General features: G+C 41.0%; 2 protein-coding genes across 4 annotated transcripts in view; one reads left to right on the top strand and one right to left on the bottom strand.

The window, feature by feature from the left end:
- eea1 (early endosome antigen 1) overlaps positions 1 to 16503 on the bottom strand; it is a 72718-nt gene that overhangs the window by 35441 nt on the left and 20774 nt on the right. The gene's annotated exons all lie outside the window — the stretch shown is intronic.
- plekhg7 (pleckstrin homology domain containing, family G (with RhoGef domain) member 7) lies at positions 1206 to 16317 on the top strand. Of its 3 annotated transcripts, none has more exons than XM_061722132.1 (17): positions 1206 to 1414; positions 2783 to 3550; positions 4182 to 4204; positions 6413 to 6531; positions 8051 to 8091; positions 8451 to 8552; positions 8974 to 9123; positions 9485 to 9580; positions 10129 to 10227; positions 10729 to 10842; positions 11185 to 11359; positions 14589 to 14704; positions 14900 to 14987; positions 15087 to 15166; positions 15258 to 15390; positions 15528 to 15625; positions 16048 to 16317. In XM_061722132.1, exons 2-17 carry the CDS (start codon positions 2915 to 2917, stop codon positions 16156 to 16158), a joined length of 2181 nt encoding a protein of 726 aa, XP_061578116.1. In that variant the 5' UTR covers positions 1206 to 1414; positions 2783 to 2914; the 3' UTR covers positions 16159 to 16317. The 3 variants fall into 3 exon arrangements, with proteins under 3 accessions (XP_061578116.1, XP_061578115.1, XP_061578117.1); XM_061722131.1 differs by having other exon boundaries at positions 1206 to 1440; XM_061722133.1 differs by lacking the exons at positions 1206 to 1414; positions 2783 to 3550 and having other exon boundaries at positions 4176 to 4204; positions 8051 to 8086.

The raw sequence follows: 16503 nt of genomic DNA, 5'->3' as shown, positions 1-16503 counted from the left end.
TCCTTGTACTTAAAAAGAAACTTGAACAATATATGAAGACGATCTACTCATCAAAAAACACAAAGGCACAAAAGATCATCGGCATGTGTAAATCGCTGAATTTGTTTACATGAAACCTACTCTTGCACTTTATGCTTTTTTATTTTTATTTATCTTTTTAATTTACATTCAACTGTCTTGTCCTTTATATATATTATTTTGTTTATTTCTTTTTGCTGGAATCTGTATTTGTATACAGCAATGCTCAAGTGTGAACCAGTTCAAAAAAAGATATAAAGAATGCATTATTATGAGATATAGACAGGAAGAGTTGCATTAAAAAAAATAGCGTGTTAGATAGTTGAATTTGTATGATGTATGTATGTTGACCAGTATATGATATATGTCAAAGGAAGGTTCTAGTTAAATGCATAATGTATAAAGTATAATGTATTGCTGCATGGTGTATATTGAGTATTATAATGTATGGAGAATATGAATAGGTGTATGTATGTATGTATGTATGTATGTATGTATGTATGTATGTATGTATGTATGTATGTATGTATACGGCTTAATTTGGGGTGGCGAATTATGTTTTGTGTTGTGGATAACCGGGGCAGGGCTAAATAAGTTTTTTAACTTCTCCCTGCTCCATTTCGAGCATGCAAAAAAAGGAAAAAAAAAAGCCAGGCATGTTTTTGTTTATGATTGTTATGATTTATATTATACTGTATTTATCATGATTATTATTTAACTATTGTTCTTTGGTTTATATATATATATATATATATATATATATATATATATATATATATATATATATATATATATATATATATATATATATATAGGCTATATATATTTATGTATATATATATATTTTTTAGCATGTTCCAAATAAAGCTTTTCATTCATTGCCTTTGTTCTTAATTTTTCAATGTATTTCGAGATTTAAATAAAGAAGATAAAAACAACAAAAAAACAAACAGTAAACTTGAGTAAGCAGTGTCAGGCTCGGCGGTGTTCCCTCTCCTCTGTTGCTGACACAGTGCCATGGCAGAGCTGCGCCTAAAGCCTGAATTATGGTTCCGCGTTAAATAGACGCAGTGCTACGCCGTAGGGTACGCCGTACCCTACGGCGTAAGCTCTGCGTCGGTGTAACGCGGAACCATAAATCAGCCTTTAATCCTGCCCTCGCTGCGCCGGGACGCGTGACGTGGGCGAGGCGGGCGTGCAGCCACCAGCGGGGCAGTCGCACCTTTCACACACTTTCGGATGAAGAGCCTAGTCCTCTCCTCTCGTCTGGTCTGAGAATTAACCAGCTTCGACATCTCCCCCCGGTATTGGTGCAGGGCAGGGTGCGGAGCGGACACCTGCTGCTGCCTCGCCGCTCTCACCTCACTGCCGGCGGCCGAGCCATCGCGAGACACCGGTGAGGAGTAAAGCTCATCAAAGCTGGTGAATTGTATTTATTTATTTTATTTCATTTTTATTTTTTACTTCATTTACCACATACGGTTGTACGTATAAAATCTTAATTAGAATGATCTTATCGCTGGGAAGTTGTGCGTGTTTTTTTCCCATGTTTTTGTGCCCCGTCTTTGTTTCCACGCGGATGTGCCGAGTCAACAGCTCGCGCGGTTTTGGATTAACAATTAAATACACCTGCTGCAAACCGTTGGTGGTTATTACAAACAACAACAAACAAAAAAAAACATAAAAACAAACAATCCGAGAGAGTAAAAACACCGGAGTGGACATTTGTCTGAATCCAGAGAGTTTTATAAAGAGGTGCGTGTCTTCCTCATTGTCCAGGGAGACAATACTGTTAGACTGCGCTGTAATAGCTGTGTTGTTGTTCCCTTGAAGTCTGGTTCCCTGCTCTCACAGATACACATGTATTTATGTTCAGTGAATACAGGGGCGAAAATCCCGTTTCATAGTTGGGGGGGACAATAAACAGTAACATTTTAGAGAATAAATCCAGGGGGGACAAGGAATAAAAGTTTTAGCCTTCCTTTAATACAGCATTTTGACATTTTCAACTCTATCTCGCAAACAGGCAGAAGACCTTTCTTAGAGTAATACAAAACTATGGTATTAGGTGGAAGGTGGCAATAATACAGCACATCTGACATAATACACTGCAAAAAACCAAAATCTTAACAAGAATATTTGTCTTATTTCTAGTTAAAATGTCTAATTTTTAGTTAAAAAAAAATCTCATTACACTTAAAACAAGACTCATCACTGGAAAAAAAACAAAACACCTGTTTCAAGTAGATTTTCACTTAAAATAAGTAGAAAAATCTGCCAGTGGAACAAGATTGTTTTGCTTATAAGATAAATCATGTCGCACTGGCAGATTTTTCTACTTATTTCAAGTGAAAATTTACTTGAAACAGGTGAAAATGGTCAAATAACAAGTTATTTTTCTGGTGATGACTCTTGTTTTAAGTGTAATGAGATTTTACTGTTTATTATTATTTTCGATTTCGGTTTCGGCCACAAATTTTCATTTTGGTGCATCACTACTAAATACTACTGCATTGTTCCAAAATTATTAATTCTGTCTCAAATCATTCTAGGGGGGGACAGCTTTACTAATGGGGGGGACTTGTCCACCCTGTCCCCCCCGGGATTTTCGCCCCTGATGTTCACTAAATTATTCACGTGCTGCATTTTTAAGGCTTCGATCCCGCCGACTGACCATTTCAACCCTAATCAAATCCCCTTTTAGAAGATTATCAGCCTACTTTCAGCTGCTTGTGGGTATTGACACATTTTTCTGTCCTTGCAGAAACCTGAGAAGTAGATGGAATGCAACGGGATTATCATCTGACCATTAACCCGAATGAGGAGAAGCAATCAGTGTGTAAGATTACACCTTTTCTGATCTCCGCTGCACTAGAATAATGCCTTTGAGGTCACAATGTCTACGTTGAAGCACGTTATCCTGCAGGACAAAGACCAGCGCAATGAAAAGAAGCTGGACTGGAGTTACATCGAATGGGCGGAAAATGAAGTCATCGCTAGGGTGGCGGATGCCCAGACACAAACGGACTTGAGATCTTTTGAGCACAGGGAGAGTCAGACCAGCCACCCTGTCATAATGCACATAGATGTCGCACGGACGCAATCAAAGGCGAGACATTCGTCTCTGGTGGACAATGAAGGCCTGGAAGGAACTTTCTTCCAGTTTGACCGCCAGGCTCCCGCGCGCATCTCCACATCCCCAACCTTGAGGAGGATGAGGAGCACCCGGCGTCCAGCGATGGACTCCTGGGATCTGGGCAGGATGGGGAGCACTCAGGAGGAACCGTCACCTGAAAGTACAGCTTTCCCCTTGTCTCCTGCGCACAGAGTCAAGTCTCCTCTCGCAGCCAGCCCCCTCTCTGATGGAGACGTCTGTCTAGAGCATCTGTCGGTTTCATCCTCCGGCCAACACAGAACCAGATCACGTAGATCAAATACCTTTGACAATGGTGTCACTTCCCCAACACAAGAATGTCCCACCTCTCATCCTACTTTCCTTAAAGATTCTGTATTTCTTGGTGATGGTGTGCAGGTGAGTTGTTAATGGCTTTTGTGTGTAAATATGATTTTTCCCTAATCTCATACCTCCTCCCACCATCACCACAAGTCCTTGTTGCAGCAGTATGCCATGGATTTTTATCCATAATGAATTAAATTGACAGACATTCCTTCCTTGCAGAAGCCTTCTCTCCCTCATTCTGTCCTGCCTCCTGCAGCGGTCACTCACAATGCGAGCTTTTGACAGCAAATGAATCAGCAGTTACATGCACTGACAGCTCTGACCAAACCCACCGCCCTGAGAGCCCTGGGAAGGGCTCTCCTCGGGCCCCTATTCACCACAGTCGGCAGTCACCCAATAATAGAGGGGTCAGTGAGCGATGGGAAAAGATAATGGGGAGATCTATTCATCAGCTCGTGGTATTCAAGCAAACACATTCTCCGTAGAGCTGTGACATTCTCCTCCAAATATCAGAGGCTCTTGAATACAAGCAACCACTTAAAACACTGATTCAAATTTGAATGTCTTTGAAAGTGATACAGTGGTGATGTTGGCAGGAGGATGTCTTTGCACGTTTGGTTTGGTGATTGTACAGTGGTTTGAAAGTTGTGTAATTATCACTTACGAAAATGAAAGCACTAATAGTTTGTTTTTTTTGTTCCAGGAGAAGGAAAACTACCAGAGCAGGTACGTACACTGAACTTTAGACTTATAGGTCATTCAGTTTTGCATGTCTTGTCTGCATGGCAGCAGGCTGGAAATGTGTGGGAATATATTTGCATATAAGGGATATGGTTATATATTTCCTGTTTTTTTGTTGTTCCTCTGATTCTTCACCATTTCTACGACGAATCACTGTAGCTTCTGTGTCGGAGCCTTTCACCAAAGGAAAAAAAAAAATCTTGCTATAACAAATCAAAGTGCTTTTGACCAACTCCTGGAAAGCTGATTGGACCTTTAGCTTAAGGAGCCCCCTTTGTGCATTCATTGTCATTCACGTCTTTGTTAATGCATCATAAGCTTGCTGAGCTGAGTTTTGAGAGTCCCATGGTTACATATGGGCTAGACAAATGCTCATTAAGGCTGTTTTCCCTCACTGCCACCCACACCCCTCCTAATGACCGGGGAGGCTCTTCCCCACATTGGATAATTAGGCAGCTTTTGTCCCAGTAATCACACCCTGGCACTGTGCCTATTACAGTGTCCAGGCCTTGGGAGCCATTGGTTGGGACAGTTTTGTTTTGGGACATCATTATTTCCCGTGAGCAGCAAGTACTCTGTTGCAGAGAGGCCGACACAGAGGAAGCTTTCTTCACAGTTACAAAGCAACAAGATGGTATTGTGAGGATACTGTGGAATAAACCAGAAGGATGCTTTGACCTGGTTTAGAGCAGTAATTGCCCCATCAGCCAACACAGTGTTCAGGTGGTTATCTATGCACTGATCTACTGAGTTGGGGATGTTTTAATCATCAATTTACCTGCAAGTGAAAGCTTGGAACATTTGGTGCTTTCACGGTTCAACAAAAACATCTCAGGGAAAAAACAAAACACAAACCAGGTCACTCCTCCCCAACAGTCGACTAATTGATCCTTGATGTGTACAGGTTTTCCCTGCAGCCGTGTCGGTTACCTATGAACTCACGGGTTAGTTTCACATGCCACTTATGCAACTGTGCAGGTAGAGCAGCCAAAAGGCTGTTTCTGAATGAGGGGATGTTGGGTGCTAAAAGAGGAATAAACCAGCACCAACCGTGTTCCTCCTGCTTGTACTTTAACTCCATTTTATGAGGTTGTTATTGTCACTAAAGACATTAACCCTCATCTGTGAGCCAGGTTTCCCAATGCTCTGATTATTTTTTGATTACCTTTGAATGACAGATGGTGCCGACTAAATGACGATGTGTTTGCGCGGGGGGGGGGGGTGAATTTCATCTTAGGTTCTCTCAGGTTTTGTGCCATTGTTTCATTTTTATGGGTTCATTTTCTCCTTCTGAACTTTTTTGAAGCCGTGACCTTTACACATTTGGAAGCCGAGCGACTGAGAAGTGTTGTGTGCCCCTGATGGTTTGTCGCTGTGCGTAGACGTAGTGAGAGTCGACCTTGCCTTCAGTTAAACCAGCCCGTCTGGTTGCCGTGCTCCTCATAAACGGTTGCTCATTTATTGTGCACATGGGCACAGTCTGATTGTTAATGACACTGTCACTGATCAAGTTTTTCTGGGTGGAGACTTAAATCCTTTTAAAAAAAAAAAAAAAAAAATACAAAAAGACCTCACTGCATTGCTTTGCCCTCTGTAGCTGTCTTGTCTGCGTATTTAACATTGCTCTAAATCTTTGGCTAAGTTCACCATGTGAATGTCCATTTTTAGTCCGAGCAGTAATCGCTAATGCACAGCAACAGAGGATAAGTCAAAACACTTGAGAACAGTGGTGGCGCGAGCTTTGCCTGAGGCCAAAAGGCAGCCCTGTGTTTTTCCAGCCAAAGCCATGTATCGGTTGGTGACTATGAAAAGGGGAGCAAGAGGATTATAACTGGTACACGCCGACAGCTTGCCCCCTTCAACAAAAAAAAAAAAAAGAATAAATAAATGACTAGGCTACCCATTCACGAGACAGGCCCATAGCACTTATCCATATTAGTATCTTCTATTCACCATAGTGCCCGGTTAACTACATTTGATGTATTTTCAGCTACTTAAAATGACAAAAGGAATCTTGTTATTTCAGACGCGCTGTGCTAAGTCTGTTCTTTTAGCAGTGTTACACAACAGATTAATAGTACTTGTAACTGCTGTTCTCAGAGCTGCTTTACACGGTTTAAATTTACAGCACGTAGACAAATACAGTAGCTGCAAGTGGGACAGCATCTAAAGATGTTTGTGTGTCTCCTTCAGGCTGCAGGAGAGGAGGCGGAGCTCCGTCGTGGTCAGTTTGCCAGGACTGGACGTTTCACCTGGAGACCTTTTTGTCTCCAACGGGGTAGCGGACATAATAAATGGTTCAAACTTCTCTGGTAATATTCTGATCCTGTCATAATTGTACTCTATAAAGTCATTCTTTGCAACACATCTCCATTTTTAGTGCTTTAGGTCCCTGCAGGTCCGTCCAGCTGTTTAAGTCTGTCTTGTTGTGAGTCAATATATGAAACATTTGGGTTTGGAAAAGCTGTTTGCAGTTAATGTGGCCAAAACAACGTGGCGGTGAGGCTTTGACTTTCTTACCGTAAAAGGGATGGAACCTGTAAAGCGCTCCCTCAATAAATATTTGGTATCCATTTGTTATTAGCTTGTATAAACAGTTATAAGATTACAGGTCTGACCATTGAGCTCAGGGAAGGCAGGTAGGCGATGAACATAGTTTGCCTTGGAAATCATGAGCAAGTGTTACTTTGAATAAAACATTGTTCTTGCAGTGTACAAGCTAGAGGACGCTGATCTTTTTGGCTTCACTTTGGTCAGAATTTTCAAAAGTTTTGTCTTTTTTTTTTCCTTTTCGTCTTTGCAGATTAATAGTTTACACGTACATGAGAAGGCACGAATCCCAAATGAAACAAATTCATATTTTCCTTGTTTTCCATTAACAGTGCTCTGTCTTTGTGTGGACCTTGCACTCAAGTGCACTCTGAAAGGATTAACCCTTTTAGACTTGGAATTTTGTTTCAAAAATTCCTCTAAAATTGGACGATTTCCTGGAAAACCTAAAGCTGTTCACAAAACATTTAAAGAATCTAAAATGACGAGCATTTTGAATGGTTCAACTTTTTACTTGTAATACTGTCAGTGTTTTTGTCTTGAAAGCGGTGGCTGGAAATAAATGTTAGATTAAAGGTATATAAGGTATACAAATGTATGAAGTCTGAATGGGTCAGAGCCAACACAGTCTTCGCTTCTAACAATCCCCGATGTGTGTATTTGTGATGCAGAATTTGCAGAGTAAACATATTATGCAAACCATTTCCCCTGACATGTTTTGATCAAACTACCGCACAGCTACAGTCCAAATAATCCCCTTTTATAGCAACAGGTTTTAGGAGGTGGAGCGACTCATTCAGTTGCATATTATACCACTGTACAGCGTGGTAATAAAAGCTATAGCTGGCCTGGCAGCTTTATTTTTTTTACATTTATTTCTTTTGTCTGCAGTTGGACAACCACAGTTGGTAAAAATTCCCAATTGTAGGTCAGAAGTTGTGCTTTTTAGTGGCTCACATCACACGTTGTAGTTCCTTCATGAGATCTGAACACCTCACTGGCTGAGATGTGTTCTGACCTACGGAGCCCCAAACAAAGCTACAGGGCTGTTTTTTCCCCGAATAGTATATCTCCTTTTAAGTTATGTCTTAAAAACAGTACACATTCTTTTTTTGTTTTAACGATGTATATTTGAGTTTGGTGCCTTTCTCCTCAGTTGTTAGTCTTATTCAAGCACATTTTGGTTTGATTCTAATCCCACCTGTTGCATGCAAATGAACAGAATGTTGTTTTTACTTTCGTTAATCAACATAACAAGTTTTGTGTATCTAATTTCTACAGATACAAAGAAGTCCAAGTGGCCTTTTTCAAGACGTGGTACGGTAGGTGTGCTGTATGTGGCTGATTTGTGAAACTGGCACCAGTATTGCCCCGTGATTTGTTTTGATTTGCTTTTGTTTTAGCAGTAGGCGGTTGGTTCGGACATTGTTCTCTGACCCACTTCTCAAAGCAGATTAGTCTGTTTCCTCTTATCCCTTTTTGGACCACACTGTTTTCGTAATTGGTCGGCATCTGAAATGCAGAAGTTCCCACACTTGTTATTTTATTGAATCACTGCATGTACTGGTGATAACTGGAGCAAAACGGCAAACGTGCACCTAGACAGTTATTTATTTCGTTTTTATTCTTACTCGTCCGTAACTGACGACTGTCTCATGCGTCTTTGTGTTTTTTCTTTCAGACTAAAGGGAAGTCGCAGACAACCCCAGTATCAGATATTGAAAAAAACCTTTCAACGGTGGAGATTGAAGACTTTAGAAATACAGAGTTTCAGAAATACAAGGTGAGATACAGAGCAGTGTCTGCAGCAGATCATCTCTGCTGTTTATTATATAAACCATCGTGTTGGTTCTGTGTTTGTGATGACTTTTAATCCGTGTAAATGAACTACAAACACATTCAGATTCCTAATCCAAACACAGCTTAATGTTTACGGAACGAGTCAGAAATAACAAGTCAGCAGTCAAAGGGAAGCACCTGTAAAGTTTGAACGACACTGCTCGTGCGAGAGCTTGTAGGCTGAAACCACCCAGGCCCACTGTGTGTACATGTATAAACAATCAATGACGTGCATTTGAGCCACGATGGTGGTAGCAGATTGTATACAGTTGTTTTTTTTTAATTATTCATGTAAAACCACAATGGGAAAGAGTCTGCTTCTTCGTTTGAGGTTTTTATGACAGTCATGCTGTCCGTTTGTGCAGGGCTTCTCTCTGGCCGAGTTCCTGCTGGACCAGTCCCCCCAGGTCAGCGTGACCTCTGACCTCCAGAGCCGCAAGAGACAAGAAGCCATCTGGGAACTTTTCACCAGCGAGTGCATTTATTACCTGGATCAGCTCATGGTTCTCAAAGAGGTGACTTTGTCCCTTCTCACACACACACACAGACACACACACACACACACACACACACACACACACACACACACACACACACACACACACACACACACACACACACACACACACACACACACACAGACACACACAGACACACACACACACACAGACCAAAGACCACAAATAAATAGACCACGCCCAAATGGAACCAAACACCTGCTGCTTTGTGTTTTTCATCACATCACTGGATTCCCGTCTTTGCTGTTCACGTAAAAGTTTCTGTGGGATTTTCTTTCTTTCCAACAATATATTTGAAATTTGATGCCAGTTTTGACTGATAACCTGTTCTACGTCTAACCTCTCCTGCTCCTTTCAGGTGTTTCGGGCTACTCTGGGAAACCTGCAGCTGAGCAACTGCCTCCCTGATGTTGACACATGGAGGCTGTTTGCAAACCTCATTGAACTTTGCCTGGTGAGACATGATGCAAATAAGTTGCCCGGGACCTGCTAGTTATTTATTCAGTATGTAAATACTACTTTAAACACAACTGCAACCTTAATAACGCTAAAAAACGCGTTCAGTTTAGCCTCACAATGCAAAAACAGCCTTAACTCCAGTCTTCCTCCTTTCAAAAATAAAAAAAACTAAAATTTTGTGTATTTAAATTAAAAACTGATCATGTACACATTATAAGTGTAGCCTTTACAATTGAAAGATAATCACTCTACAGTTTGGTACAAAATAAGACCTTACATGTTTGCTGCATATTGTAAGTACTTGATGAGTGGATTTATAAGATTTTTTGCAGCTTTTTACAGTTAATTTTGACCTATTTTTAAGCAGGACAGCCTCAAACGTCGGGACAACATTCTTCTATTTAAAGAATATGGGAATTTAGCAAGAAATACTTTTTTTTTTCTTTTTTGCTGGATTATATCACGTCAACTAATTGAAAGTGCAGTGTCTCATGGCCTTGTGGCAACAATTGACACACTTCTTTTTTTTCTTTTTTGCTGCAGGTGAGCTTTAATTTCCTGAACAACCTCCTGCATGTCATCAAGGACACGTTGGACATCACCCAGGGTGGCGGGCCCACCCTGCTGGAGCTGCTTGGCAAGGCGAGTGTGGCTCACGTGTCGACGCAGACAGTGACAACCGTGTCAAAGTCCGCTGATGAAACTATGGAAACGAAGAACAGCAAAAGTTGAAACTACTTTTTTACCTTATTGTGCTGCATTGTGTGTGTGTTCGTATGAGAGTGTGCATCGACGTTTTTAATGTCAAACACTCACATTATCATTAATAGCAGCTTTTTTTTTAAAATTTAGTTTGAAGTGTGTGCATTTGTTGTTGCAGCAACATATAAGTCCTGAAAGCGCTGAAACACTGATATAAAGCTCATCTACAATTTTAGTTAATATTTCAAAATTTTGAGCTATAACACAAATGTAAAAAGGACATATAAACAGACAGAGGGAACACCAGTAAGCTTTTTTTGGGTATGCAGGTTGGCATCTTCTTGCACTTGCATTTTCTTCTTCTTTCTTTAATGGTCTGAAGCTCAGCAAGCCGGTAGCGTACACTCCTGTGTTTTGTATAACAGTCCCCTCTGCTGGCAGGCTTTCCAGGAGAGCATATGCCACTGTCTGCAGAAGTACTGCCTCAACTACTCCACAGCCCTGATTTATCTGGACACCCTCAAGTCACGAGAGGACTTTGGATCATACTTAAAGGTACAGCCAACAACTCCCTTGATTCAGCTGAAACGCCTTTGCCAGTCAGCAAAGGCAAGGACGTTTTGTACATTGAAAATGCTGCAGGGGCGCATGAGAATGCACACGCAGCAATGCTGCTGATTAAACAATGAGCCCACTGTCACAGAAGCCACCCAACAAGAGGAATGCCTCTATTTGTCACTTGTGGAATCTTCCCCGTCATCACAGTTGGCATTTGTTAGGCCAGTGGTTTTGTTTTTGCTCTTTTAATGTATTTTCCTGTCACTTGCATTTCACTGCCCACTACCCTCCTTCGTCTTCCTCTCACCGTGTTCTGTTGTGTCTGTGTTTTCTCCTCAGTGGTGTGAGAGGAGTGAACACTGCAAAAGGCTGCAACTACGTGACCTGCTGGTGGCGCCGCTTCAGAGGCTCACTCGATACCCACTTCTGTTGAGGAATATCGCCAAGAGATGTCAGAATGAGGAGGAAACCAGAGGCCTGCAGGTTATAGCAGAGCAAGTGGACACATCTATATGTGAGCAGCACGCGCACCTTCACCCTGAACCTCTGATACGCATCAACATGCTGCTTTATCACTGATTTGAATTAAGATTGTGCTTTTACATGGATTATGATTTGATTCTACAGATCCTGTCATATGCTTTTCATTTTCTATTTATTGATTCATTCCAGACATGTCAAAACCATTGTATAGACCAGGGGTCACCAACACTGGTCCTCGAGGGCCGGTGTCCTGCATGTTTTAGATGTTTCTCTGCTTTAACACACCTGATTCTAATTAATCATCGTCACCAGCTTGTCATCCAGGGCTGCACAATTCTGTTGATGACACAGTCACTTGTATCATGGTGCAATGAAGCAGGGAAACACCTAAAACCTGCAGGGACACCGGCCCTCGAGGACCAGGATTGGTGACCCCTGGTATAGACCATAACAACATTAACACTTGTATGAATCCATGTATCTATATATAAATATATATACATATACAAACCTGCATACACACACATTTTAAACATACAGTATAGAACCTAGGGCTGGGCGATTTTGGACAAAAATAAAATCCCGTTTTTTTTTCTCTGAAAACCCGATTTTTGATTTTGATTTCGATTTTTTTGGTCAAACTACAAAAGACAATGGAATAAATTGTTTCAAATATTTTATCTTTATTTTTTAAAGAAAAATAGCAAACAAATTTCCCTATTGGGAATGAAGTGCAATTGAAAGATACTGTAAATCCTCCTTGAGTTTAGTAAAGTGACAACATTTACAATTTTCTTGACCAAACAAAGATGACTAGACGGGCTCTGTCTGTAATGCAGCCAGCTGCAAAAAAGGAAAACTGATTTTCCGATTTTCCTTTTTTTAACATCGATTGTGATTAATAAATCCGATTTAGATTTAAAATCGATTAATCGCACAGCCCTAATAGAACCCCTTGTAGACACATCTATATAAATAAATTAATCTATTTTAACCGAATACACTACAAATAAATCTATACCCAATGTGCACACACCTATCTATCTATGCACCCAGAGCCCCCCCAATCCCACCATGCTGTCCAGTCTCCCCCACCAGCCCCCACTCAGCGTCTGCTGAATACACACTGATCCTGACGCGTCACACGTCTCAGCGATGCCGCTCATGTCTCAAGTATTTTTTCAGCAGGTGGTTTACAGGCATAACATACAAAAGGCATGTAAAGTAGATGTAGGTAAGTGTCGTTATCTGTGTCAGCACAAACAGACAGTTCTGGGTTACAAGCCCTGAGCGGCAGCCAGAGCGCCGTGACCGTTGATTCTTCACAGCGTGCCTCCGCCTGCAGACCTGTTGTGGCGGTTTACTGTGTAACTAGAATGACAGGCTGTGGGAAATGTGCTGCACTCATTTTGTTGTATTGAAGAAGAAAAAAAAGAGTAAACCAAATAAACAAGGTAACAAATGTGGAATCACTTTCCCACCATCCAGAGGTGCAGTGTTTGGTGTACCACACCTTTTTCTTTTTTAATGGTTATGACTATGTAAAACACAGCTGATGGGGTGTGTAGGCCAATGTCCTCTGTGGGTGTGGGGTATTTATGACTCATGATACCATCAGTGACCAAGTTAAGCATCCCTGTGTATCTTTATAAATAGAACCTGATATGATTTATCCATCTTGATATACTCTAAAGAGCTTTATCTAGCTATTTGCGTCATTATAAGTAGATAAGAATCTGTTTCCAGTTGAAACTAGGATACTGTGTTGACCACAAGACGCTTTAGAAAATGTTTATCTATTTGGGAAATATAAATCAGACAACAGAAGACCGTGCATCGCTTCAGGAACAGCTATAAAAACCAGTCGGTGAGACATTCACTCCTGGATCCAGGGATAAGCATGTGATGATTTGATATTGAAATTGTACTGTTGTAAGAGATCGTCCTATAAGACTAAGCATTTCAGAAATGAAGCCAGTTAATAGTAGTTTTGAGAGCGAAGGGTTTTCCTTGGTGTGTGATAGCAGCAGCTTGAGGATCTCCTTTGTGAACATGTTTGTTTTCTTAATGCAGGCGTTGTTTTTAGTGGGACCGCTGACGAGCCAGTTTGAGAGAGGAGGCTCTGTCACGTTCAGAATGTACTTTGCTGTTGCCTTGCTGAAAGTAAACAAAGCACTTATGTCTTTGTTAGAGAAATAATTCACAGTGACTTATAAGCTGCCATTCAGTACTGTATGAAGGAATGAACCCTCTGTGTCGTCACGAGTACTGGCTGAGAGGAGGCTCGCGGGTTATTTTAGAGATTTTGATTCATCAGTTATCCGTATGGGGCTATTGCGACAGATCTTATTTTCACATTCCGTCAGTTTATCTGCTAGTTGTAACTAGGGCTGTTCGATTAATCGATTTTAAATCGTAATCGCGATTATGTAATTAGAACGATGTTAAAACGTGAAACTCGTAAAATCGATTTTTCACTTTTTTTTTTTTACCTTGTCTGCACACATATTAATGATTGATACCATATTAATGATTGATGGAAATACCTCTCAATACCTGCGACAAGTGCCCCATGGGAGAGGCTCTTTAGTGTAGGAGGGGGCGTTGTAACATGCCACCGGGCATCCCTCAAGCCAGATGCCGTAGACCGGCTCGTGTTCCTTGCAAAAAACTTGCAAATGTGAATAGCAAATGTAATGACTGACATTACACACCTCTACCTCCTTCATGGGTTCTTCTTGTTTTATTTAATTGGAAATATAACTTACTGTATGTTTGCAAGTGCTGATTTGCTGATTTTTTTTTTTTCAGAGATAAAACTTTATATTTTATTATATTTTTTAAAACTTTTTTTCAACTTATTTTACAGAGTTTTGCACTTTATTCATTCATTTTTGGTTTAATAAGAGCAAAGTTTGCACTTAAAGCCCAATGGGGCAAATGTTCAATAAAAAAACAGCATTTGAAACATATTTGAAATCATTTCTTTGCCTTTTGTCAATTCACAAAATAATCGTAATCGAAAATCGGATTTTGAGAGAAAAAAATCGAGATTTTATTTTTGGGCAAAATCGAACAGCCCTAGTTGTAACTTTTTTCTGCATTATATTAATATTTTCCAACAGCATTTTCTATGTTGACTGTCTTTTTGCTTTAAAGTGGATTTCTGCACATCCTTCCAGATTTTGGAAGTGTGTTGTATATTATTAATATGAAACCCATAGTGTCATCATTTAGTCGCCTGTTCTCTCTGTTTTCAGGTGTTTTAGAGGGCAGGGTCAAGTGGCTGGACAACTACCAGAAGGTGAAACAGTTGAGAGATGCCCTGGTGTGGCTGCCCGTGTGGGAAAGAGACAAGCGCGCCGTCATCCCAGAGGTCTTTGATATTGATATTTACGTCTGTTTTAAGAAAACCGCTGATCCTCGCTGTGTATGTGAGCAGAGCGTTAAAGACATCCGTGTCATTTATCTGATCATAAAACTGATATTGACTGCTGCGTCATTAGCTTTTACTTTGGTATCAGGAGTTCATGTCAAAGTCTGCCAGAGCGCTGAGCTGCTTCTCTTTCAGACTCTGAAACACCTCCTGAAGGCCGTCACGCTGGAGAACCTCATCTCTCACAGAAGTCTGCTGCACGAAGGGAAACTGGTGCTCACAGGTGTTTTGAAGTTGGCATGAAACCAGCACATTTTACATGCCCAGTGCTTCAGCGGGAACAAAATAACAGAACAGAATATTTTCTTTGGTTCATCACCAGAAAACGCAAAGCTGATAGATGTTTATCTCTTCCTGTTTGACGAATTCCTGCTGATCACAAAGATAAAGAGAAACAAGAAGGTACGTCGCTCTGGTCCTGTTCTCACTCCGAACCGGGCGAGTGGTGAATGTTAACTTAAGTGTTCACTTTGTGTCCTGTCCTCATGTGTAGAAAAGCCTCGGCCCAGAGCAGAACCTGGACCTGGAGCAGCTGCTGAAGGACGGATTCACCTTTACGGTTCTGGACCAGCCCATCTCTCTGGACCGGCTTCAAGTCAAGAACATCGATCAGCTAAATGCCTCCAGTAATTACAGCTTTTGCAACATTGATTCTACTTATTGGGTTTTTCAAGCTCAACAGTTTAAAATTGAGTCTGATGAAAAATGCACACTCACTGTTTGCAAAACATACAAAAAAGACACATTTGTGTTCTCTTCACAGCATCAGGGTTACCTCATTCTTTCATAATAATGCACCACAACCGCTACCAGCAGTGCATCGGTGCATTCATCCTGCAAGCTGCATGTGAGGCTGCAAAGGTACGTTGCTTCAGCCCTTCATCTCCAACAGGTTTGAAAGGCATGAGCTGAAAAAATGCACATTACTCAAACTATCTGCAGACATTGTTGATTTGATTATTGAAGTCATCTAGAAAAGAAAGAAAACCCTCTTTCAAGTCTTCCTTCCTTACCAGGAAATATTAAAAAAAAAGTCAATCTGGTTGCTGCCATGTTCTTAGAGAGAAGACTTTTTATCCTGGCAGTCCTCCTAAACAAGCTCTACTTGTTAAACTTGCTCATTTTAATACCACGCTTTTCTTTTTGTCATGAGGTGCACTGAACCTTTAATCACTGAACAATTAACAAATACTGAGCTATAATGTCACGCGTCATCTACTCAGTCTTGATAGCACACCTGATATTTCCGTCTCGGCTCAAACCTTCATGTGTAACATTTCCAGAGAGAGTGGATGTCAAAGATGGAGGCCGCGGTGACGACGCTGCTGAAGCTGGACTCTCAGCAGCCGCGGGTCAAGAACGCCTCCCTCTACCTGGAGTCTTCACAGATTTGACTGCACTACAACTCAAGACGAACTTTCTGCCGTCGACGTGCACGTGACTGTCCCCTGAAGTCTTGTAAACCTCCAGCACTGATTGTTCCCTAGACTGTATGAGCCCTTAAATGCGGCTGCTGCCGTAGTGTACATTAAATACCTGATTATATAATCAAGCATGAGGATTGGCTCCTTTTTCCCCACATCATTCTAGGATTTATCATTTAAGTTTCATTTACTGAATGCTTATTATTTATGGTGGAAAGGTTTAATAATCCTGCTCTCAGTGCAGATTAAACTTTGAACTTCAGCGGTCCTTAAAGTTAAAATTTTACAGGCTTTTACAAACTGTCGTTCCTTCTT

The sequence above is a fragment of the Cololabis saira genome, chromosome 5 (genome assembly GCF_033807715.1).
Source record: "Cololabis saira isolate AMF1-May2022 chromosome 5, fColSai1.1, whole genome shotgun sequence".
Lineage (NCBI taxonomy): Eukaryota > Metazoa > Chordata > Actinopteri > Beloniformes > Belonidae > Cololabis > Cololabis saira.
This window is presented reverse-complemented; position numbering and strand designations above follow the sequence as displayed.